Source organism: Pyxicephalus adspersus, chromosome 2 (genome assembly GCF_032062135.1).
Source record: "Pyxicephalus adspersus chromosome 2, UCB_Pads_2.0, whole genome shotgun sequence".
In the NCBI taxonomy this organism is placed as follows: domain Eukaryota; kingdom Metazoa; phylum Chordata; class Amphibia; order Anura; family Pyxicephalidae; genus Pyxicephalus; species Pyxicephalus adspersus.
Window position 1 is genome coordinate 96379633 of NC_092859.1, and position 27812 is coordinate 96407444.

A 27812-nucleotide genomic window follows, 5' to 3' on the forward strand; every position below is an offset into this window, starting at 1 on the left:
CATTGCCATTAATGTAGGAATGTTAGTCATGTTATGTATGTGACCAAAAAACTGAATATTTTATAAAGAGAAATTGAGGAAGGTTGGCCTTTCATTCATTAAATCACCAGAGTATTCACCTAGAGTATTTCAGGCTCAGTTTTTCATGTCTCCAATTTTCAACTGCCAGCTGCAAAAAAACCCCCATTGAGTACAAAGTTAAGTAGCTTACGTTGGCAATTATACTCAAGTGAATAAGTCCGTGCGATGACTCCTTCTCCCTTTAGGACAAAGATCAAATAAGGTTTCAATAATTTAACATTTAATTTGATTATGCATGTATCCTACTTTTCTGGATTATGTGAATTCATTCATTTTATGAAAAGAAGAGGGGAATGCTTACTGAATAGTTAAAAAGATGTCTGTATTAAGTTACAATTATACTATAACCTCCTATATCCAATATTCCAGTTCTTAAATACCTCTTCCTGCATAATGTCTAGTACAATAAATTGGCAATTTCGCTCACAATAATTATAAACAGCCATCATCTGTAGCTGCATTTTAATTGTGGTCTGCTGAGATTATTATTATCTGACTAGAAGATGACTGTTTTCAGAGCAGATAATTAAATTATTACTAAAGTCACATATTTGGCTTCATGTTCGAGTTATTGCTACAAAACTTTATTGATTTAATTTGTCTCTTTCAATGTGTGTAATGAGTAGGAGACTGAGATAAAAATGCATTTTGGATGATCCATACTGGACAAAATTCTTTTACTTGACAGCATTTCTGCATAATTGGAATCTTAAGTAAAATTGAAAAAGATTAATGTGTTTAATATATAAAATGTAAATTGCCAAAAAGTGTTTGCAGTTTTGCTTAAAAATAAAACTCTGGTATGTTTATTTGTAGTCATATATATTAAAAACACTCTTATGTTACTATTATTTTAGGCTATGAGTCTATTTATAAAACAGTGAATCTGACATTCATTGAAACATTCCCTGGTGGAGAATCAATCGCTGTCATTAAAAAAAGAAAAAAGATCTGGAAAATTCTTAACCAGGGAATGTTTTTGTGAATGCCAGATTCACTGCTTTATAAGTAGGCCCTTTAGAGTTACTTGGCAATAGATGATAGATTACTTGCTGATCATGATATACTTGATGGGGGTTTGCAAGCTGATGAAAGTAATAATGAAAAATATAATAATGAATATAATAAAATATAATAATGAATAATGAAAGATAATTAACAGTAACATATTCAACTTTATGAAACATATTCAATAATAAACTATATTTTTTTGGTTGTATTGTGCAATGTCTACATATTTTTACTGTGCTCCAACACAAAAGTAGGCCCAGTACAAGAAAGAAAAAGAATTGTGTAGGGCCACAGGACATGGTTGGGGGGGAAGGCATGGCCAAGAAGGGGTAAAATGATAAGAAGGGTGGAGTAACAGATATGGGGTGATTAGGCGGGTTGGCAGTAAAGGAGGGGTCGAGGTGAGATGATAAGGTAGGCGAAAGAAGGGGGAGAGGAAAGAACATACAGGAAAATTTAGAGGTGAAGTTTAGGGTGACTGATTGCTCAGATGTCTTAGAGAAGCTGCAGAGGTGCATGGAGTGGACTGGCTGCAGTCCCAGGTGGCTTTAGTGGTGACGGGTCGAGCAGGCTGCACCTTACAGGCAGCCGGCTCCTTTACAAGCTCGGCAGTCTCAGCTACCGGTGTGCCTCAATCCCAGCACAACCCTGGTGGTCCAGCGCCACTGCAAGAGCTCTACACAGGACCCTCGAAGTCCTCCCCCCAAACGGATGCTGGAAGGGGTGGACAGTAACCACGGGAGGAATCCTCTTCTTAGGTGAGCCCCCAGAGTGGCCTGTTTAAGTTTCTCATTACTTTCCCACTCTATTGAAACCGTAACTGTAAACCATTGTAGATCACACTTCTTCTGGAACACAATACATATCTTGGTAACAATATAAATCATGTAATGAACACTATTTACAAATTTAAAGTTTCTCCAGTACATATATAGAATAAACCAGGTGTATTGGCAAAATGTATTACTGTACCTCCAGAAAAATATTGTTCACCAAACCTCAGTCATATTACAGGAATATTGTGCACTTCATCAATCCATCAACATTGCACTGTTTGAATTGGCTCTGCCACACAGTGAATCCTCAGACTGCAATTCCATAATGTAATACATTTATAGTAGCACTTTATGGAGGACCTAAAGTCTAAAAAAAAAGCCCTTAAGAAGTAAAGCTAATTGACAAAAGAAACATGCCACCTTACTTTTTAAAAATAAAAATAATAATAATAAAATTAAATAAAGCCCTGGCTTCTGGTGACTTTCTGTTCTAGCTTTACCCTGCATGATGCATGTGCCATGTAGTGCAGAGCTCAACCTTGTATGCATGTAGTTACATCATCAATGGTCATCCAGCGGACAAAAAGGATCTTCATGGAGCCCATTGTTCACTATAAAGATGTGGGGAAGATGACAGCTTCCTAGGACATGGCAATGGCAGGATCACTGGCTCCTGCACACAGGTAAGCATGTGCTATAATCAGCAAATATGCTATACCCCTTTTTTTTCATTTATGGCAGAGGTACAAATCTGTTTAAAGACTCTACTTACCTATATTACTCTTGGTAACTGCAAATGTCAGTTCGGGTATACTGCCCATTAGTGTACAAAACATAACACTTTGTATTTTGCCCAGAAATCTTCAGCTTGAAATCATGAATCGTCATCCAATTACCATCATCTACATATATATCTTCACTACACCTCAATTTGCAGCACAATATGAATTAGTAATTGCATATTAAACTTGCACATCATTAAATACTAAACAATATCTGTTTTCATTTTAGTAAAACTGGTGCAATACCAGTATCAACGATTGCATACCAAATTCCAGCATAATTTGTATAAATAGCATTACTGCTTGCCAGCATTTATAACCATAATTATGGTTAGCTTGTTAGATAGACTTGCTCACTTCAAGACTGATTAAATGGACTGTTTCCAAAATTCTACAAAGAATAGAGAACAGTCATGATTGGATAGAAGAGTTTCTTATATATAGGGATCCACATAGTGTAAAATCATGAGGTCCAAGGTAATTTGGCAGTAATGGTGTTTACAAGTTGGTAGTGGTTGAGGGTTGGGGGTAACTTGTGGGCCATTCAGGAATGTAATTTAAAACATTGATATGGCAGCTGTGGGCTCACTACAAATTTCAGTGACTTTAGGGAAACAATACCATGCTGATTATATGAATATCTGATTACATACCTTTAGAGAATGACAACTACATGCCAACAAATGATCACAAGAACTACTACAAAGTTATGTGTTGAGATTTGTTTTTCTTTTCTTTTAGGCAGCATGCATGTTTTCTGTTTATGCTTATTTGCATATATAGATGCCATGCCACTGGTACTGCATAGATGTATACACAATTCACTGCATACAGAAGAAATATTCAATTGTCATGGGAAGCTCATAATAAAAGATAAAATAAATATTACATAAAAGACAAAAACATAAAAAAACATTAAAGTAATTACATATAGCATCTACCATAGGATAATGTAATTCTTGTACATGCACAGGAGCTACTGCACCTTAGTACAAAAGTATGCTGAGCCTATACACTGAGCTGCTCACGCTTGGCTCAGTGTACAGAAAAAAAAATTCTGACAGTCAGACAGAACCATCTCACCTCATGGCCTCTTCTGCCACAAAAAAAAGCCTGTCTGTCGAGACTGTGTATCATTAACAAACTATTAATGATTTATACCAAATGTGAATAGGTTTCCTTTCCAGAATTGTAAAATGTTGGAGACAAGCCTTGTTTTCTCTGTGTCCTCTATTCTGGAGGAGTTTACAGTTAGGAGGAGTTTTGAACATAAAGCAAGCAGCATGCTTATTTTCCAGTAACAGATCCTACTAATAGCTTTTTACAAATGGCATAGTAAGAGACACAAGAATTGGGTATATTTAAAAGTACATAACCTTCTATTGGTGCCTACAGGAGAATGAACTGTAAATTCAGCCCTGATTGCAATATATGTCTCTTGATTCGAAGTTAGAATATCAAGCAACACTAATGTATTTTAGAAAGCCTAGCTTGTATTTTTAACAAAAAAGTCTTCATTTTGCACACGGACCTCAATTATGTTGTAACTAGAAGTGATGATTAAATGTCATGGGCTCGGTGTACTTTAATAAAATAGGTATTGAAACAAGCAGACAGCATGCACTCAGCATACATGTAACTTCTTGTGCAATCAATTTCTATTTACAAAAATAAAATCTTTCCTTTGGCACAGAGGTGAAGTAGTTATAAAGGAGTTATGACATTTCTGACATTTTTTATATGCATCATTTTTAGGTTGTGAAAAACAAGAAAGAAAACAAAATGAAGTTAATAAAAAGTTATTCACTTGGCGGCAAAAACTTTCCTTTAGTCCCAGACATTCCATCAAATTTGAAATCCCTGTATCATGTTCAGGGTCCAGTGAATCAGGTCTATTCTGAAATTCTTCTCAGCAGAATATGTACATGAAAATGGAAGATGACAACCATGCATGAAGAGCCCTGACAGGTCAGCCAGATATGTCCCTTCGGTGCAGTGAGAACTTTGAACACAATACCCAAAGTTACACAACACAAGTTACACAAGTTACCCAAGCGCCTGTTTACAGTCAAGTGAAGACATGTAAAGTTCTCTGGACTTTATAGGCTCAATATATTGCCACATAAATATATAGTTTTATACTTGAAGATGGAGATACAGGATTGGCCAAATTTTGGACATGTGCAATGTATTCAGATCATTCAGAAAAATGGAGTTTGTGTGTTTTATATTTAGATATGTGTTTAAAATGCGACATTTTGTTAGAAGGAAGAATTGATACAGTTTATGCTTTATGGTAAATGAATGTATCAAAATATATTTTTAATTGTTTACAGGGTATTTTATAATGTATGTACAATATATAAATATGTTTATGTATTTATGCATATATCAACAATATATGTATATTCAACAAAGTTCACAAGGGGGATAACCAACTGTTTTCAAAGGGCTCAGTGTTTTTATGCCTTTTCATACGCTAATTATTTGGGAAATTACCCAAGCTATTTTGTTATTTTTAGTTCTTTATAATAATGAGTGTATAAGAATTAGTATGTAGAAATACACCAATGGTTGCAATGGTTTAGCAGCTGAACAAGCAGCTGCACTGGCTATCATGGTAGACGTTTCCCTGACTAATATGTCATCCCATATGGACATTTACCTCTCATTGCAGCTTTCTGAATAAGAGGGTTTTGCATACACTTTTACCTATATAGTATGTACATAAGATGAGATAAACAGGATGAGATACACAGCCAAATTTTCTATTTAGCAGTTGAATTTGATTTTTTGAAGCTCTCCAAGATTGGAGAAGACAGACTATCATGGAAGATCCTGGGTAATCCAGCAAACCTGGAATGGATCTGGTCTTGAACTGAAAATGTTTGCTAACTAGTAGAAAATTATTTTAAGGAAATAATTCCAGGTTTGCTGGATCACCCAGGTTCTTCCATGAGAGTCTATCTTCTCCACTCTAGAAGAGCTTTAATAAATCAGGCTCATTGTTTTTATGAAGCGGGGTGGCGTGTTATTGCACAACATATCGCAAAAATAGGATAGTTCAAGTGATAGTTTGATTTTGGGGTTAGTTAGAAGGGAACATTTTCTGAGCAAAGTCTTAGAGCTTCTGAGCACCTGAGCAATCCGATGGAGTGCATTACCTGCACTTGCTCCCGCAATGGTTGCAATCCACTACTCGGGTTTGAGTTGCTGACAGTGACAGTGGTAAATCATGCCTGCAAAATGCATTGCAATCTGCAGTGTGCATGATAGGGTGACAAAACTAGATGTAAACATCCATTTATAAATCCAACAAAGCTAAATTAAAGCTCATACAAGATATGAGTGATTAGGTTTAAATCTGCTTTTGAATTGAATGTTAATAAATCTTTTCTAAGAAATATAACACTGCCAGCTCCTTCTAATAATGCCTAGCTGAGTGGCTGTTATCCTGACCCACTGCTTTTAATAATTCAAATTATTTAACTGCAGTGAATATGCAGACCAGGAAGGTAAAAGTCTTGAGATAGCAAAGCCAGCTTGAGCCATGATAATAGGTGTTGCAGAAAGGTAAACATTGAGGAACAGGGTTTTGGCACTCAGATTTCTGTTTAAGCATTGATAATTGCTGGTACGGAAGACAAACATTCTAAAATATCTTAACTTAAAACATTTACATGTACTTTTTGTGTTTATAGATATTACATTATTAAAACAAACAGTTTGTGTGTTGGAAATCTATTCTTAAAATAAATTAAATGGTTTATTTAATCACAGTCATTTTTTATGGTTTGAATACACAACATAACATGAAATTAAAGGTGATATACAATAAAATAAAGGTATGGTGCTTCTCTTGTTTTTGTATTGTTAGCCATCCTTTACAAGAATGACCCAGATATAGATCACATCAAAAAGCTGGCTTTGCTTTATCATATCATATATCATATCATATATTTAATTTATTAACCATACTTAACCTGTTAATTAACAGAATAATTGTAATTCAATGCTAAAAGTGTCATATTTTCTATTCAATCCCTTAATAATCCATATAGATATCCCATGTATGCCCCTAGTAATAAAAGGCCTCTAGTTTTTAAACATATTTCTCCAATTTAAATGGATATTAAAAGTGATAATAACCCATGATTCTGTCATATATAATTTACTCTTAAAAACATTTTTATCACTAATAGCTATTTATGTTTTATGTTTGGGGATAGAATAGCTATTTATGTTTTATGTTTGGGGATCTTTATGTTTGGGGATAGTCTAATCTAATTTATTTTACATACAGTTACCATTAGTAGCCAAACCTAGATCCTATACACAGTGCACAGGAACAGGAGGATCAGTTCTCTGAAACATTCACATTCCGGTTTCTCCATTTGCACAAATCAGTCTAACAATATTGAATATACTTACAGGAGGTGCGAAAGGATGGATGAGCTTAATATGCTGCTTTTGCTTCATAAGCTGGGACAGGTCTCTGACCAATCTATACTACTAAAATACAGTTTAGCCTGTAAAGAGGTCCAGCACCAAAACAGTTAACGTGTAAACAGTTTATCTAACCAATTCCCTGCCATTCATACATTACAGGTGTAAGAATTAATTCTCTACGATGTCCTTTTGAAAAAAAAACCCTCTGATTTCTGTCCATTCATATAAAATTCTCCATGTCAGATATGTCCCAGGAAGATTTTGCTGTGAACTGACAACATGCTGTCAAAGCAGCTCTCCATGCAGGTGAAACAAGCCATCCTTAAGATACAAAAACAGAAAAACCCATCCGAGAAATTACTACAATATTAGGAGTGGCAAAATCTACAGTTTGGTACATCTTGAGAAAGAAACAAAGCACTGGTGAATGTGCTAATGTACAGACCCAAAATTAGAAAAAAAGTTGTCTCTGTCCAAATAATTATGGACCTAACTGTATGTCCATAGGGTTTTATATCTGGGATATGTTTATTTCCCTAGTGGTTGAACTTAATGGACTTATGTCTTTTTTCAACCTGACTTACTATGTCTCTATGTAACAGATTGCTTCTGATCAACATCTAAATGTCAGCATTTATGACTATCTGAGGATAGAAACAAAACTGTAGTAGCTTCACATTAAAGGTGCCTTTAATGGTGTTTACTACAAAAAAGCTTCAGGACAAAAGTTATCAATAATGGTGAAATCATATAGTTATGTAATTGCATTATTTGTTAACTTAAAGATCAATTTGATAAGTAGTTCTGTTTTGGCAACAACATAAAAAGTTCCCTGCGGCATCAAAAGTACTCACATAAGAAAATGCTTTACTGTTACATCCTTTGAGATTTGACATCTTTCCTCACTAGATGTACATAGAAGGAGATTAAAGAAGTGATTAATCAATTTTTTCCAGCTGCTTTAGGATGTTACAGTAACTTAAGGGCCTACGGATCTTTACAAGTTATTGCAACGTATAATGGTATGTAATTACAATGTAAAAAATGTCACCCTTTACCTTAGTTCTATATATTTTATTCTGTTGTTGGATCATATAATGCAATCATTACTAATAAATGATCCTGAAAACATAGTGCTCATTAACACGTTTCCTTTCATGACGCTCCTATGTGGCTGCCAAAATATTGTATTTACTTTCACATTTGAAACACCCCAAAGGATATTTCAATAGCATTAAAAGAAACATTTAGCATCTTTCATCACTCACCAGAAGTGTATTTTCTCAATGAATTTAAATAAAAAATATTTTAAGACATTGCATCCCCAGAGGTAGATCTACCCATACTTTAAAATAACTATTTTTTTGCATTCAAAGGCAGCAATAATAAAATACTTACACAAGTTATTGCCTTTGGGACACTATAAAAACTCAGAGAATGTGTTTTACTATGGAAATTGAATCTTTATTAAATTTACCTAATGCTATTCAAAGTATGTTTCATTTGTCATATAAGTATGTTTCTGTGGCCTAAATTACCCGTCTCCTTTTTAATCTTGAATTTTCATTATCCTTACCAAAATTTCTTTATTTAGCAAGTCTCTCTTTTCTTTCTTGTATGCTGATATTCTGAAAAATTACTTATACCTTTATTGAGTCATTCTAAAATAATCATTTATGCCATGGAAACAGATGTGTATGAAAAATGTCAAAGATGCTTAATAGCTTGTTGATGCTGGTCTTATGTTCCGCACAGATTGTGGTATGTCTTAGACCTATATATATAGTCTTTTTCTTTTTCATTCTGTTTTTTGAAAGTGTAATTGTTTTGTTTAGTCATTGTTAACTATTATACCTGATTAATGTCTACGTTTACACCAATGTTCTATTGAGTCAATGTTTAAATCTGTGCCTTGTTTCAATGATGGATATTTTATGTTTTCTCCCCTGAAATTTCAATAAAAAATGTTAAAGAAAAATGTCATGTATGATGTGGTACACTAGAAAGTAAAATATTCATCTTCAATCTCTTTAGGGAAATGGACAGCCATAGGGACCTAAAAGATGTGTTAAATCCACATGACCTTCTGAATTGTTATGCATAATTGTGCCTCTATTGAAGGATACACTTTTATCAGTGAAGCTGGGTGATCCTGCAAAGCTAGAATGGATTTCTTCAAATTCGTTATATGCTTTATATATATATATATATATGCTATATTATTACTATTATTACACAGTATTTATATAGTGCCATCATATTATGCAGCACTGTACAAAGGCCATAGTCATGTCACTTGCTGTCCCTCAAAGGGGATAACAATCTGATGTCCCTATCTCAGTCATATGTCTTTAATACAGTCTAAGATCGATTTGGGGGGGAAGCCAGTTAATCTAACTGCATGTTTTTGGGATGTGGGAGGAAACCAGAGTACCGGTTTGAGTGGTTGCAGAAACCGGAAAACCATGCAGGCAGAACCTACAAACTCCATGCAGATAATGTCCTGGCCGAGATTTGAACCTGTGACCCAGCGCTGCAAAGGCCAGAGAACTTACCTCTGAGACTATGTGCTGCCCGTTTGCTATTTGCTAGCAAATAATGTGAATCCTGGACCAGATCAATTCCAGGTTTGCTGGGTCACCCAGCTTTATTGATGAAAGTGTATCCATTCCAGCTTTGGAGTGCTTTAATAAATCAGGCCCATTATATCATTGTATCGCAAGACATAAATCAACAAGCAAACATTAAAACTACTTGCCTATTATTCATAGGTCCCTGTGGACCACCAAAACATCTCTGACTCTTTAAGGCATGGACACCATAGGACCTCTAAAGTTTCCTATGGTTTTTGGCACCAAGTATTTATCAGCAGTTCCTTTAAGTCACACTGCTTCCAGTCCAGGCCTTCCTCTTCCATTACTCTGGGTTCCAGGGCAAATCATCAGGTGGCCATTTTGGGGGCTATTTACAGTACACGTGGCTCAGCACGGGGATTCCAACTGCCCTGTGACTATGCAGCCTATATGTAATAAACTGTGCCCCTGTTCTGATATCTTTCTGTTACGGTGAGATTTAGATTGTTGTGCAACAGTAGCTCTTTTGTGGGATTGAACCTGAAGGATGAGCCTTCCCACCATGCCAATGAATAAGCCCATGACCTTGTTGAAAGTATACTGGTTGTGCTTCTTTTGTATATGCTCTGAACCTGTCGACTTGCCATCATAATTTAGTATTTTTTTTTTTTTTTTTTTTGCATGATGGCTGCCATAAAACTTACATATGACTGCTGCAGTTTACCTATTCCAGTGAATCCTTTTATTTCCAGGTGATATCTGTATTATGAAATAATAAGCATTTCTAGATCAGAGGATTTACCAGACAACTGATATGGGCAGTCTTTGGTAATTACATTGGTCTACATTTGCAGAGTGCAACATTTGCTGCTGGCAAAGTTCCTGATTTTTCCTATTTTCAAGAAAAAGATACTGGGGTTAATTTACTAAGGGAGTTTAGGCTGTTGTCTCAGCAAAGGAAGGTGATACTAAGGTAAATAATGGGGAATATCCCAATTGGCTTGTGGTTTCTATGGGTGATTTTTCTCCGAAAAAAACACCAACCAATGGGAATGCTGCCTGTTGTGTACACTACCAACCAGCTCTTAACATTCTAATTGGCTGGTGGTTACTACAGTCAGTACTGGTTAGTGCACAATGGATTTCAAAGAAGCCCAGCTAAAACATTTTCACTACTGTAGTATACCAAAGAAATAGTGTAAAACGTTAATGCCCAGTGGGACAATACAATTATAGACAGTTCACTTGTGGAAATTTCTTCTGTGCCTAATGAAATCCTTATTACTGTCAACTGAACGGTGGAGAAGCAAAACTGCTGCTTTGCTTAGGGCCCCATTCAGCCATATTTTTATTTCAAATTATTCCAGCCTTGTTTGTGAAATGATTGATAGGCAATAGGCATCATATGGTGGTGAATTCCTTTGACTTCCCTCCCAATACAAGTACGTAGTAACACTCTCCATATTGACTACATACAAATAAAATATGAGACAAGCATATGTCTTATTGTATCCAAATTAAAGCAATTTTGTTAAAGGCTACAAGGAAGCAATGTTACTTAGGTAAATACATTTGACAATATGTATCAAGAAACAACACATATTGCTACATTGGAAGTCCCAGACTGGGCATTGTAATTAGTTCTGTTAATTTTATTTCAAACTATAATAAAATAAAAAAATTCAGCATAAAGTACAAAGTACATAATATACAATTAACTTCAATGTGCAGAGCCCTGTTTTTGTAATGATGATAACAACATGAATATATGAGAATCACAAATAAAAACATCATTTATGGAATCAAATAATGAACATTGTTAATTGCCTAAAAATGTGAAGCCTTCTTTGATAAAAAAAAATCAAGATGCAGGCACCATATCACAATGCGTTACTGAATAATTAGGCATTTGTTAAATACTTATCATACATTTATTTTACATCTATTTATAATCAAGTAGGATATAAACAGAATTATAAACAGAAATAAATTATTACATCAGTTTAACATTGTTGAGTTCCTTCTGGAAATGCTAGTTGCCTGGCTGTGATGCTAATGCTACAAAATATTATAGAGATGTAAAAAATAGACTTTTCCCTGATTTTCCTGCATGGTATTCTTGTTTCACATCAGTAACTCAGACAAAAGAAACCACACGCAGCCAGTCTTGGCATACTTTTCAGACATCAGCCCCCAAATAGTTTGTGGTCAGTAAATGCTCAGATTAACACTTTCTATGTTCAGTGATCACCAGCTAGAAGCTTTACACTTTTCAATGCTGACCATCACTAGAACAACAATGCCCCCAGCCATCAGGTGTGCCCAGAATAAGCCAGCCTGTTGCTTGGCACTTAGTTTTCTGATTCTGCCAGTGTGTGTGTGAGATCAGTGGTTAGGTGATCAGATTACTCTGTTGGGCTGTCATATTGATCCCTGCAGCATGTTCATCTCACACTGTACAGGCTGCAGACAATTGTCTGGTCCTGCACTCTGTGCACATTAATAGTGGCTGCCACTTGACTTCAGCAACAGCCAAATGAAGGCTGAGAATTAGAAATCATTTACTGAACAGCCAGGAGACATTATAGAGTCTTAGGAGAATGCTCCACATCTGTTTTAGTTTATCCTAACCCCTTCACTGTGCTCTGCATCATATTCAAGTAGCTAATTGTATAAAGTGACTGGAAACTGGTGACTGCCTTCACTACTTCAAATAGTCTCCAGGAGATTAGAGAGGGATCAGTCTCCCTAGGATCTCACATAGAGCTTGCAATCAATCTCTCCTGTCTGGATGGATATCCTCTGCTAACACTGGTAACAGTACATAGGCCCTGGAGAGCACTATACACTGACATTGTGCTCAGCATATGTCACACTAGCAGACAAGGATCAGTAATGATCAACAGGATAGAGAAGTTACATGTGTGATACTGATGGAATATTTGCCTGTGTTTGATCAGAGCACTTATAGCTAGGTATCTATGTCATGCTTGCAAATCAAATTTTATGTAGTTAAATCCTGTGCTCATTATTCTTTTCTATACACAATCCTCTAACTGCATTGTTATTTCTCTGATATACATCTGTGTGTGTGCTGTGTGATCTATGAAATAGCTGTGTAGGGTACTGCTAGTTTGTAAGTGGAGACATGTAGATGCAGGGCTCTGATGTCACCTACTAGAGCTGTCACCTTGTACTAGACCTCTGAACCTCCCATCCTACATGCACCAATAGCAGCTGCCTTGATGCATGCATTGTTATTCATCAGAACACTAGCCAATCACAGATGGAATTCCATTGTAACCAAACAGGCTAAGTTGAAGAGACTGGAAAGAAGACTTTCAATAAAAGAGAAGGATCTCACCTATGGTACAAGGACTTGTAGATATCTCCAGCATCCATCACAAGCTCATCCATTGAGATATGATTGAAGAATTAGACACAAGGACTGCCTGAATTCATCTAAGTATCAAAGAAAGACCAAACACAATCTTCAGTGAGGCTGCAGGAAAAAATAAATGTTCTGGAGATGGAGAAAGGGACTTCCTTTGGACTTTGTCATTTGTGTGTCCTCCTAACCATCTTCATGGCTATCCTCCCTTGCTCACAAGGAAACTGGATGTAGGTACCTTTGTTTTCTTTTATTATATCCTGAAATGTCCATAGATGCAACAGATTGCCCTTTGTATAACTTTTATCCACATTTATCCTGTCTGAGATGACTTGTGTTCTTCAGTTGTCCCTCATGCCATTGTTAGGTCCACATTGCTGTTGTAGTCACATTTTCTTTTAGCACTTCTCAGTACTTAGTCCCCATAGCAGACTCAGTGAAGCTCTATGGAGTATTCTAGCATCAGCACTCTTTTTTCCTAAACAGCAAAGCCTTTTTTCCCCAAAGCACATCTGGAATCTCCAAACAAAAATGACAGCTCTCAAACATGTTTACATGCAGCTCTAAAATATGTTAAACATATTTCATTCGATCTCCATTGCAAGTTCAGTTCTGGTTTGTCAAAATATTTCAAGCTGACCTCCTCTTTGAGGGACCTGAAGTCTTGGCATGTTCCAAAGAGGCATATTTTATTAGATGGATTAAAACATTATGCGTTAAGTCTGCTCTTTGCCCCTAGAGAAAACTATTTCATGTAGGTTTGATTTTTTGTTTTGTTTTTTCTGCTTGCAGTTGGTACATTGTTCAAAAAATTCATAAAAAGTTTTTTCTTTTTTTTAATCTTAAAAATATTTTGAAACTCCTGCAGAACTATACTGTGACTTTAACATAATTTATCAAGTGTGTTTGTTTGATGTCCGTTTACTTTAAACACAGACTTTTTATTTTTAAATTGCAATTGTTACAAATAGTCCTTCATCCTAGCTAGAATGCTTATGCGTATTTGATGCGTATTTGATCTAAAATATGCTTTTACACTTTGCACCCTCATTGTTAAAATTGGTAGCCTTCACAGAACAGCAAGTATTAGTTACATTGCACAGCTGTCTTTTAGTCATTTGCTGCATCTCTTTTGATTCTGGATTAACTAGATTACTGTGTGATGTTGTGATACCTTATCTGGATCAGATCTTTTATGGAAGTGCTAATCCTCTGGATTCCTTTAGCATAGTTCAAACCCTGTGTGCTGTTTTTCATGTGCGCTCTTTGTTCTTCTGTTTGATGCTGGTGACATAAATGCACTTCACATAAGATATATATATATATATATATATATATATATATTTAAAATATATATATATATATTGCATGGCAGTTTTTTCTTCTTCTTTTGTTAGGAATCTCTGGTTAACATAGCCATAAATATCGCTGGTCAGTCTAGTTGCTTGTTAGAAAATTGCCCACATGTTAACACTTGGGTCTGAAGAATTTGGGGCTTTATTTACTAAGCAGCGTTAAGCCACAAATACTGGAATTCTATAAATTTGTGATGCTCTTACAATAGGGACCTCAGCTTAGAACAAATAGATCTTTTGTCCATGTTAGCATTTAACAGCATTTTGTAAGTCTAATAAATAGTTTACTGCTTGCTGCTCGTCTTTTAAAATGGTTTCTTTAAACAAATTTATAGATGGTTAAACTGGCAACTGAAAGATATTATAATATATATATATATATATATATATATGTATTATTTATATTAGGATGTGTTGCAGTTCGTGATTTGTGGAATATGCAGAAGTCAGGTAAGGCAGAGAGAAGTAATGCAAGTGCTGAAGCCATTAGCAGTGAGCAATCCTTTTTGATTATTCTAAACCTAAATAAAATCTGGTTGGTTATTATGGTTATGGGGTACTTAACTAAAGGAGTACAATCCAAACAATGTGAGTGTTCATTTGTTTAGCAAGCATAGTAAATAGTACATACATTCACACTAATTACCTATCATGATTTTTGCTATTTATTTTGCTCATGATTGGGTATTCAACACTTTACAATATTTAGAAAGCTTACTAAACATTCACCCTAGAAGTTGAAGACTCTATTAAACTTTATTCAAAACAGGTAACAGATCACCACTTTTTGTTCATCCCTTTAAACATTGATTGCCATTTTTATAATAACAGATTTATAAAAAAAAAGGATGTTTTTACACAAACGTGATGATTAGAAACTCCTTTTGCCTAATTGGAGTATTGATATTGATAATATTATTATTAATAATAATAATATTAATAAACAGTATTTATATAGCACCAACATATAACTGGTCTCTGTATTTAAAATGGAGTATTTGGTCTATTAGCTATCATTACAGCCACATTTGACATGACGTTTGCTATTATAAATGTGTTTAAGAGTACCTGTCAACCTGCAAAATAGAAATTATTCTGTTTGAACTTTATAAATCCAGTGGTAGCAGAAAAACTACTGATAAATAGCAGTGATCAATGATGTAATCATGACAGGGGTAAGCACTATGGTGCTGTTCATTTCCTAATAATACCAGCAATTTTATGGTAATCTGAAAATCAGCCCTTTATAAATCAGTCCCTATGGGTTTGGCTTGGCACAGTTTAGTAATGCCCCAGATTTTGAGCTTTGCTTGTGATTATTGGTAATCCAGTGTTTATGAGGTCAATGCTTGTTACACAACAAAATTTATTGAGCAAGTCTATGGTGAACAATATTGGTTCTGCAGTGAATATTTCTTCAAATGTCAACTAGCCATAAACAATGTACATATCACTGCACTTTGATTTATCATATAAACAAGTATTAAATTGTCACACAAACGACTTTTGTCAAAGATTTCAAAAAGTTATGTAACCATTTTGTAAAATATTGCACACTATTGGTGCCAGGACCCATTTCCACACTCATTCCTAATCTCTGGCTCACCAGTCTTGCCTTATCTGTGTGCACATATTTAATACAATTCAGCAGCAAAACTGCCATTTGACTAACTGCTGTAGTGCATAATGTGTCAAAGCTATTTTACAGCTGGATTGTGTTCTCCAAGTAAACCCTATTCCCAATCCCGGCCTTGTGAGTTGTTGTACCAATAAGAGACTCTGTCAGTTTAACTTGTCACTTGTCACTTTTATTATAAACTTCTGAGTACTTTTTACATTGTCACTTTACCTAAAAGGTCACCTGTAAAAAAAAAGCCTAAAATATACTTACATTTTGGAAAAGTGCATTGAAAAGCTGTTGCATCCCCGCTCCCAGGTACTTAAAGTTTTTGACCATTAGAGACCTTTGGCAACATACGAGCGAGTGGATGGCAGATGGGAGAGCAAGTATGCCACACATCTCAAAGTGTAAAATACCAGTAGTGGCTGGGGAATGGTCAAGTATTAAATTGCGTTAAAACTGATTTTATTACATGATAAATATAGTTATACTTCTTTTACATTTGATCTTTTGGGTAAAAGTGGTCCTATGGTGACAGGTTCACTTTAAAATGCTGATAAAACACACATGCCTACTATACCATACCATTAGCTTAAGATACTGGTATTGACCTCCTGAACACCTCTGTACTGCAAAACTTAGACTAAGGAAGATGGATGCGACAAAAGAAGCCAATCAATTGTAATAAGATGTATGGAATATGCTGAAAAGAGAAAGCAGTTTGACAAAGAGATAAGTTCAATTCAAACAAAAGGTCTGCCAGCACATGTAGATATTGCAATCATTAAAACGTTAATATTTCAGACAAACAAGGAGCTTGGGATCTTCTTCTCTGACATGGATTGAGATGAGTTCTTCATTTCACTGCTACTCTGTTCCCTGTTCAGTCGCAAGGTGGGAGTGAGAAGGAGATCTGTTAATGTTACGATCATTCAAATACATTTTAAGAAAACATCTCTATGTTTATGATAAAACACAGGAAGAGGCAGGGGGGAAGACATGGAAGCTAATTAATAACTAATACTAATTTTAATTTGCAATGAGGTGTATGCAATGAGGCAGTATCCTATGCAGAGTAGCATAAGGCTGAGTTCAGATTCGAGCTATTTACATGGTGCTTACAGTTCCTGCTAGACTATCAAACACTAAGTGTCTGGGAGCAGTAACAGACTTTTTTAGGTTTTTGGAAAAACCTGTGCAGGCATTTGCAAGTGATCACAAAAGCCTAGTAGTGCAATTCCTCTTTTTAACTTCTTTTAAAATATTTAAATGGCTTGTAAAAGCAACTTGCAGATGTTGAAAATACTTGCATAAATATCTTTGAGCAAGTGAAAGCAGCTCCAATTCAAAACCTGCCAGGGTGGTAAACTGCCCGGAATTCTTCATGTAGCATCCAAAAAAATGATAAATCAACTCTGCAGCATCCTACCATCTATAAAAAAAAAAAAGATAATTATTAGACCCATTCAGTCTGCTTGCAAACATCTCAAGTCTGAATTCAGCCCAAGGCCCCTTTCAGACTTATGGTAAAACGCAGCATTGTACAGCATGCTCAGCCATGCGCCCAACTGCTCCAATTGTATGGATGCAGTTGAGACGGGATTGTTCAAACATTTCCACATGGTTGCATTGTGGTTGGGTTGTGGCACTGTTCCTGGACTGAAATGTTGCTTCTGGCTGTGCAGTTACTTTTCTTCCTTTGGAGAAAGAACTCCACAGAAAATGCAAGGACAACATGTACAAGCACATTGATCTATGGTGCAGCTTGCCGCTTCTGGAGACATAATAGCAGTTTGATTTGTGCCTGGCAGCAGCTAATTGTGTGTTTTGTTACCGCAGGTCTCAAAGGGGCCTTAGCTCTGTTCCTGGCCTGCACACTTTCTGTTATATAAAGGGAAATGCTGTAGATCCTTACAAGATAAAGTCTGTTACTGACAGTGCAAGAACAGGCAGCATTGCAAGGAGGAGAACAACCTTGGTTATCTTTACTCTGTGTTTTACTCTCCTAGACTCATTTTAGTACAACAGCCTATTTTGATGCTTAAAAAATAATTAAACCATTTTTAACCGTGTTTTTTTGCAAATCAGATTAGGACCAAATTGATATATTTGGTTTACTGCAATCACACGTAGTTCTTTTTTCTTTGCAGGTGGCTTGGCGTTACATCTTTTGGAGTTCCAGAGAAGCTAGGTTGCTCCAATCTTCCTTTAAGTGCCCGGCAGAAAGATATGTGTAAGAAGAAGCCATACTTGTTATCATCTATCCGAGAAGGAGCCAGACTAGGAATCCAAGAGTGTAGGAACCAATTCAAACACGAAAGATGGAACTGCTCTATTTTACCATCTATATATACTTCTAGTTCTTCCTTGTCCCTTTCCGTTCTGTCATCAGCATTAGCATCAGCTCATTCAATCTTTGGCTATGAGTTAACCAGTGGTAAGTTTCCTTGCCGTGAAAAGCTGTACTGAAAATTGTTACATTTCTTCTAAAAATTTTACCATCTAGATAACACGGACCACTCTACTGCATAATAGCGCTTACATATTAGAGCTTATGGAATGACATTATCCTATTATCAAAACCACAATACTGTAAAAATCTGAATTGCATGTAAATCTCTATTTGCTGTTGTAAGGGATAAACTTGTTTTAAAAGCAATTATAAAGGATGTGGAATATGTTATGATCACTGTTTATAGACTTCCTTGTCTATAACATATCCAGTCTCTTATTATAATGGGATGCCCCCCATATCTGGCCAAGTCACCCTTGTCCATTTAATCTAAAGAAGGCTCAAGGATAAAGCTTGTAAGGGCTGTATGAAAATATAGACACTGAACAGATGCTATGCTAACAGATGCTGGATGCTTTTTAGGCATCTAAAAGTTATGGAAAGTTTTCCAGGGTGTATTGAAGAACAAGTAGTTCAATCATATCACTAGTTTTAAAAAATGTAAATTTGGGAACCTGATCCTGATAATGTACACTGTATACACTATAAACTAAGTATTTATTGTATGTGTGCACTAAAACCCTTATAATTACAATAAAATAGCCTAATAATTGTTAAACACAAGGCAGCTATATAGAAGTGTTGCCTCCATCACTCAATGGCATCACCACGATGATCTGTTATAACATGTGGATTTGTGACCTAGATCAACACCATGTACTTTATAACTCTTATCCAGAAAGAAGTGCTGCCTAAACTTGAACATTTCTACACCAATAACATGAGGCTCAATTTACAAAGCCATAACGCAAGGATAATGACTCTAATTTAGCCCTGTGACTTTAAATTTCATATCCCATTAACTCATCTAAAATAACTGTCATATATTACAAAATAGAACTAATAAGTATATTTATTTTGACAATTTAGCTTTGTACCCTAGCCAAAAGTTAGAAAAGTTATGATCACCTTTGCAGCAGATGTGTAATTGTTCCTTTCATTAAATAACTCCCATTTTTTAAACTTTTGTACTGTGAATCAAAATTGCCCAACAAAGCGGACAGACACTTCTTATGAAAATGAAAGTGAGTTCTATAGTCCCGCCATCCTTTATATCACAGTAGTCAGGATTCTTGGGTATTGAAGTGGAAGTTTCTAATAAATCTCTTTGGACCACTTTATGTACAACTTGTACTTTTTTCATTTTTGCTAAAACACGTAACATTAATATCAGTCCTTCAGTGTTTTCATAAATTTTCAGTATAATAATTGATATCACATTGAACGGGTAGTGAGAAGTCCACTTCTAAATGGGAAAATCTGCTGTTATTCGTTTTTAAGATAACACCCAACCGCTGTGGCCTCACTCTGAAGTGTTTTGACGACTCCTGCATGTGGTTAAACGAATATATTTTTTCCAATAAAAATATCACTTAGCACAAGGAAACCACGGTGAGATCTAATTGCAGCTTAAAAGCAAACACTAGAAACTCATGGGAAAACAGAAACTTTTTTTTCTGAAATGTTACATACTGCAGAACTCAGCATGTTTCTTAATACACATGTTAGCAATGTAAAAACTTTAAAAGAAATTCATGGCGAAAGAAAATATTTCTTGCCTCCTAAATAAATGCACCCTGGTCCTAGTCTCATTTAATATCAAATAAAATGGCCAGCCTGATTGACTGATTATTTACACACATCTGTTTGAAGGGAAACAAGTTGTGCCAAGAATAATCTCTGTTTGTCATTGTTGAAACACAAGTCATGTTTATTGGTAGTTTGAGTTCTGTTAAATACATAGATATATCAAATTTCTACAGCTGTGCCATGTCAGATGTGTTGTGATGTTATACCCCTAACCATACCAGGTTCAATATATAAGTTTGTAAAGAAAATATAAACAAAATGACGTTAGCAAAGTCATCCCAACCGAATGTGTCCATGAATGCAATCCCCAAGTGATGGAAGTCCAGGTAATGATGGCCTAATTTGCAATGTATTTCTATCTTTTACTACCTACCTGCATTAAAGACTTCTGCAAAAGCTAAAATTAAAATATTTGGGATCCAACAACCTGTGATTTTTTTCAGAATCCATGTCCCCCCAAAATGTGCTAAATATGCAAAAACATGTAGTATTCTCAATCATGGAAGGTTAATGTCAAATGTGGATATAACCTAGGACAGTCTGCATGCAAATACACCCTGCTTGGAAATGTCCCCTTATTCAGATTGACATCCATGCATCCAGGCATTTTTATATTTGTATAACTCCCCCCAAGAGCCAGCCAACTCCTTGCATCAGGGTTCTGTAAAGTAGAGCTGAGACAGAGTGCTGTGATGTCTTTAGGAAGTAGTGTACAGTACAGCTGAGCCCTCACACCAGCCATGATCTGCCTGCTTCCATAGGGTAAAACAGTGATGACATTACTGGGTGTAAAGGAAGGTATGTAATAAAAATGGAAAGGTAACTGTAGGGCATTGCATTAGCAGATTCTAATATCCTTACGCAGCCTTCTAAAATCTCCATCAGTTGTGTCGTAGATGCTTGGCAAATGCATGATTTACACACTTTATCACCACCTGCATCTCGACTCATTCATTGATGGGAACAGAGAGGGGGACCCATGCAAATGGAAACAAATGTGAGAGTGGGTTGTATCAACAAGATGCTCTATGGCACACTTATGTGGTAATATATATCCAAAACTGTGTTTATATATAAATAATAACATGTATTTATCCCTATTGTCAGGTACCAAGGAAACGGCGTTCATCTCAGCAGTAACAGCAGCAGGTCTGGTGCATTCTGTGACAAGGTCGTGCAGTGCGGGCAATATGACGGAATGCTCGTGTGACACAAGTCTTCAGAACGGTGGCTCACCAAGCGAAGGTTGGCACTGGGGAGGATGCTCAGATGAGCTTCAATATGGAATGTGGTTTAGCAGAAAATTCCTGGATGCCCCTTATAAAAACTCCTCTGATTCTGATGTTCTTAGTGCAATGCACCTACATAATAATGAAGCTGGGAGACTGGTATGTATTAAGATCTAAATTCATGGGATAATTACAAATGGTGATTTACATGCCATGTTATATATGGTGCATTAAAATTTGTTGATTCTTTTTTGTCTAAAAACGAACTACACTCTATTACACGGGAACAACATAAAAAGACAAAGTTGAAATGACACAACGGCATTGTGTTTGAATAAAATGCTTTTATTTATGGTGGTTAGACTATGCCTACGCCCCATTTTACAACCCAATTGCACAATTTTTCTGTATCTCATAAAGGAAGCCAATCTCTAAAAAGTGATGGGAGTTTCTATCTTAGACAGTTGTTCACATTGGAATATTTATAGCCGCTTCTTGTTCTGATGACAGCTGAAAATAATTTAAATTACTATTTTTAATTAGTTTTAATGAAGTTACACAGCACGTTACATTAAATTCCCATCGCTGTCTGTCATGGCAATATGGCCTTGCATACCTTGCACTGCAACTTGAGGCAAAAAAACTTGGTGCAAGACAATGATAATGCTATACACACTTCAATAAATGCCAGCAATATGATAAATAAGTTCTTTTACTGTTGTTTCATGCAGACCGGCATGATCTAAAATCTAACACAGTGTCTTATTAAGCTGCTTATTTTGCCGCCTTGGTAGAGGGGGAATATTTCTGCCCTGCTTTATCCAAATCTAAAATAAATTTTGGGATATAAGTAAACAAAAAAACACCAGTGAAGCTCCTATGCATCAAAGTCATACAGTACAGTAGTAACAGTTAGGGCTCTGTATAACTAAAACAGGGAATCAGACATTCACTCAAGCATTCCCTCATGTGAATATTTTAGGTCCATGAGTTTCAATTGCAGTAATTAATTCCTACTAGGGAATGTCTGTAGGAATGTATTACATTCAATTAGATTTATTTTGTTATGTTATGGCATTTTGCTGCTTATCGAAGCACCTTCTTTAGTACTAATGAATGTCGGTAACATCTCCCACATTTAACAGGTTACGCTAGAACCTCATCAATCAAAGCACCAAACCCCTCCTTTATAACATCCAAATATCAACATAATACAAAAGCACCTCACCGGTGTCTTTTGTAAAACAAAAATTACTAAACTTTATTCACATGAAAACATACACAAATCATTTCTCAAAAAACATCCATAATGAAGATGTCCATTTCAAGAAAGTAATACATCAAGTGTCATGATTTTGTGTATACAATTCGCATTATCATGATCAACACGCAATCGGATCAAAAGCACCAATTGCCGCATTCCATAAGGAACACACTTCACTTGATGTGGTTCAAGGACTTAATCCCCTTCATCAGGATTTTCATTAATATTACTTATGATCACAATGACCAGTATATTGGTGGAACAGTAAAGGCCGTAGTGGTTCATGATGTTAAATTATAAATATGATTGTATTGTGGTATAAGTTAGTCAGTATATGCAATGAATAGCTCCAAGGTTATATCAGATATTAACACAAAGTTCTTCAGTGACATATACAGTGAATAGCTCCAGGGTTATATCATACCAGCTATGAACACAAAGTTCTGCAGGGACATAGACAAAGTCTGTGTAACATGTTTTATATCATGAAAAAGAATAATTGCAATAGTGTGTTATGATGTGTGTCTATCACAATGTGTGTGTTCTCCAGGTGCACTCCATCATCTGAGCTTGTGTTATATAAATTATGGCCCGAAAATTTGAAGAAAGAGTTTGCAGTACACTTAGAATCAACAGATGTGTCTGTCTTAAAGACCTTTTAAAACTTGATACATGTGATATGTACATGGAATGATACATATATAATTACATGGGTATTAGGAAAAGGTTTAGTGACTATAGATATGTATAAGACAACATGGCAAGTACTTTACAAAGTTAAAGAACAATTGCTACATTATTTCTTATAATATACCATCAGGTTGACAGATGTTGATGAACACACAGTGATGGATGGACATTAACACTGAATAACAAACACTGTGAATCTGCCGCTGATCAAAAGGAAGGCAACCTATATGGACACTAACACTGCTAGGAGAAAAGACTGATTTTTACAGATATAGACCATGATAGTGAATACTTTATGTGAATACATAAAGACCCAGACTGATAACCACTGACAGACAAACATAAACAGATGAATTCTGATTAGTGTTTAGCGAACCCGAACTGTAAAGTTCGTGTCCTTACCGAACTTTACGATTTTGGGTACCTGGAGCCGAACCCAAACTTTGAGCTGAAGTTCGGCCGAACCCGGCGAACCCGAACTTCCAGGTGTTCGCTCATCCCTAGCCACTAACCATTAATATTAGTGTTGAGGGAAGATGAACTGTAAAGTTCAGGTCCGTACCGAACTTTATGATTTTGGGTACCCGGACCCGAACCCGAGCCCGAACTTTGAGCCGAAGTTCGGCTGAACCCGGCGAACCCGAACTTCCAGGTGTTCGCTCATCCCTAATTCTGATCACTTCAGACATTTTACTAAACTGTGTATTAAAGTTTCACTCCAGCCATACAATCAGTCTTGCTCACTGTTATACAACAGATTTATCTCCCTTACTGAAATTGCTTTCTCTGAAATCACTGTACACTGTGAGTATCCCACACTTCTCAAACTAGCTAAAACTACTGGGCAAGGTGTTATTTCTATAGAAATGCTTTTGCATGGGCGGCTTAATTCCCTCTACTATTTGTAATTAGTAATGAGGATGTCTTGGCCACCTATATATTCTTATAGTCTGTGGATTGTACAATTTTTAGGAACTTGGCTGTAACAAGAATAAAGTTCCTTTTTTTGTACTAAGATTTGAATCATATTTATCTTTTTAGGCAGTGGCTAAGCTTATGACAGTGGATTGTCGCTGCCATGGAGTCTCTGGGTCCTGTGCTGTAAAAACATGCTGGAAATCTATGTCTTCATTTGAAAAGATTGGGAGTTATTTGAAGGATAAGTATGAGAACAGCATCCAGATATCAGACAAACTGAAAGGAAAGGTCCGAAGGAAAGAGAAGAACCATCGAAAAATTCCCATCAAAAAAGAGGATCTTGTGTATACAAATCGTTCCCCAAACTACTGCGTGGAAGACCGGAAACTGGGTATATCAGGCACTCATGGGAGGGAATGTAATCGTACTTCAGACGGACCAGATGGCTGTAATTTGCTGTGTTGTGGGAGGGGGTATAACACACACGTGGTTAGACACGTGGAAAGATGTGAGTGTAAGTTTGTGTGGTGCTGCTATGTGCGCTGTAGACGATGTGAAAGTATGACAGATGTCCACACCTGCAAATGAGAATAATGAGATAAATACAAACTAAGAGAATGCTGTACTGCACCAAATGATATTACATGTGACTGTAAATTTTGTCACCCATTGGCTACTTGTGGAAAAATCGTTATAGCTTAGAGCTGGGCCTATAATTTGAGCACTTTTGAATCATTGAAAAATAGTTTCATGCCAGTAATTGAGTCTTTACTTAGAAAAATTAGAAAATTGGATCTCATTAAGCTTCTGATCTAGAAGTTTTTGCTAATTGGTAACATTTGAAACGATAGGCAAACTTTGGGTGTGTTCAGGTCTCAACAAAAATTAATCATAGACTAAGCATGAACACAACTATTTGAGGTACTCAAGTACCAGTAGCTATTTCTTGGCCTTGGTTGATGTCCTTACTGCACGTGGTTTTGGTATCTAAATATCGATGAAGGTTCTCATTTACCTCGTCATTGTATATCTAGTAGAAGTTAGTCAAATTCAACTGGATTTGTTTAGAACTGATTAACCAGCATGGAGAACTGCAAAACATCTTTAATATTACAAGAACAATTCCAGCTAAATGTGACTAACTACTACTAGATATAAAGTCCAAAAGCCTTCCATAAAATATGCAGTTAAGTTAATTGGCTTCCCCCCAAAAATTACCTTATACTGTAATAAAGACATATGACGATGGTAGGGACATTAACTTTGAGGGACAGCTAGTGACATGACTATGGACTTTGTAAGCACTGCGTAATATGTTTTAGGCTATATAAATACTGTGTAATAATAATAATAATAATAATAATAATAATAATAATAAAAGAACCTTATTTAGCCCACAAAAAGGTCAAATATAGGTACAGTAAGAACACAGCAGAGCAGCTAATGATGATTAAATCTATGGTGCACTCATTAAAACGTAAGTGTCGGCCACACATGTCCAGTTTTGTCACCACCGTTAGCATTCCCCTCCGGAATATAATAATGCCCAAAAAACTTTGAAGAGCAAAGGCTTTAAAATGCTTTAGATCATGCAGCAGCAGTATCCATTTCACAAATCTCTCTGTTAGAAGTTTCATACCTTTAGTACACTAACAAAAAAACTCCTTCCCATCCAAGTTGTTTAGAGCATCAGTCTACCACATGGTAGCTGAGTAAGAGAATGAGTCATGCAATTGTATTTGCCAAACTCTGACAGCACACTCCCTGACTCTGCATATGATTTACAGGCAGTACAGTGGTAGACAACCTTCCTGGATACCCTATTACTACATTCAGGTCAAAGGTTTCACCATTTGAAAGGAAAGGAGCCCGTAGTCATGTAGTAGATCCAATGACTCGACTCCAGACTCCTACAACACACAGAAGTAATAAAAGGTTTGGTGGGAGGCACCATAAGGAGGTTTATGAAGGAACCTGAGGGGTCAATTTCTCATTAATGGAGAGAAATGTGGTAGGATGCTCAATAAGAGTTTGGCTTTACTCTTTAAAGGGACAGTTTTGATTGAGACTTTGACAACAGAGGCCAAGTACAACTTTTCACATATTAATATTTTATATATTTGGATAAAGATTTTGCATATCTTTTACAGCCCAGGAAAAACGAAAAACTCCTATGAAAACAATTCTCTATTTATACATTAGATTTTTTTATTTTCATATGAATATTTGTACAGTCTGTAAAAGCTCCTAAGCAAATTGTGAATATTTGTAATAAAAAGCATTTTCTACTAGTTTTATATGTACATTTTGTAAATACTTAAGTTATGCAGTTCTCGCACTGGATGTGAATCCAAAAAGCTTGTATTGTACTTATTTGTATTTTGAGATTATGAATTCATAAAGCGCTACAGTTTTTGTTTCGGCTCGGATAGTATTAAAACTGTCTAACAAAATGGAAAATATTTTTTGTTATAAAAGTGCATTTTAGTTTACTATCTTTTCATAGGAAATGGTGTGTATTTTTAAACTTTTCAAACTATTAATAAGTTTGTAAAAATAAAGTTAGTTATATCAGTTATGCCTGCAGATCATGGTTCTTAACAATGTATGAGGTGCTGTGGTTCGTTTCCTACGAACTAAAAAAGTGTGAAGTGTTGTGGTTTGTTTCTTAGTAAAATCAGAAAACAGTGAAAACTTGTACATAAACACCCCACCATACATATTTGTTAGAATATTAATAAAATGTTTATATAGAGAGATAGCAGAAATAGCAGATTGTGCCCAGATGTTAGCCTCCTGTATTTCATGCACAGCAGCTCTCTTGCTTTACACAACACTATCAGTGAAGAACTTAGTGGAACTAGACACATGAAAAAATGTTTTTGATTGCAGAAAGGACAGGAATAATTCCACTAAAACATACATACCTGCCTGTGTGCAATCTCCTTTACAAAGTACCTTAAACTGTGCCAGGATGCATGCATAGTCGTTACATAATAGTGGCCTGGCCAATCAAGATCGTTGAAGATCCAGGACCATGATGAGAAACAGGTGAAGATGGCACTGGTAATGCCGAAACAAGGACAGGTGGCAAGTTAACCATATTTACAAGACCAAAATGACCAGCTTTAGCTTTACTGTCCAGAAACCAGGCTTGATTGCTTTGCTGACCCTAGAAAGATCACCTCCCTAGCTCTGATGACCAGTAGAGATTTCTGGATCAATGGCTAAACAAAAGAAATGTTTTAGAAATTATTTGGCAAGTAAACTTTATGCATTTCCACTAAGGCTTTACCTGGAGGTCAGCGTTAAAACTTACTCATTGGATAAAGCCTGCTCTAACTGTCCTCTTGGCATTCATTGGCATGAAGTTTCTTCTTCCACAATGCAACACTTTGTGCCTGAATGACTAATCACCAGGTACAAGCAGTGTCATGGGGGTGGGCAAAGAAATAATGTTTAAAGAATTCTTAATAACTATACAGTCTATTCATTCTTGGTGGCTAATTGCTGTTCCCATGGTTGTAATGTTACAAGCATTATTTACATTGCCTGTAGTCTGGATGCTGG

General features: G+C 35.9%; 2 protein-coding genes across 2 annotated transcripts in view; both read left to right on the plus strand.

Annotated features, from left to right (window-relative positions):
* The window catches only part of CPED1 (cadherin like and PC-esterase domain containing 1), a 129326-nt gene extending 122823 nt beyond the window's left edge, over nt 1–6503 (plus strand). The window contains exon 22 of the mRNA XM_072399032.1: nt 4406–6503. Within this exon, the coding sequence (XP_072255133.1) occupies nt 4406–4579 (174 nt within the window). The 3' untranslated portion in view covers nt 4580–6503. The remainder of the gene's footprint in view (nt 1–4405) is intronic.
* Nucleotides 6504–12919: 6416 nt separating this feature from the next.
* On the plus strand, nt 12920–27268 carry WNT16 (Wnt family member 16). Its single transcript, XM_072401570.1, has 4 exons — nt 12920–13293; nt 18190–18476; nt 21249–21529; nt 24366–27268. The coding sequence occupies exons 1-4, from the start codon at nt 13202–13204 to the stop codon at nt 24828–24830; spliced, it is 1125 nt and encodes a 374-aa protein (XP_072257671.1). The 5' UTR covers nt 12920–13201; the 3' UTR covers nt 24831–27268.
* Nucleotides 27269–27812: the final 544 nt, after the last annotated feature.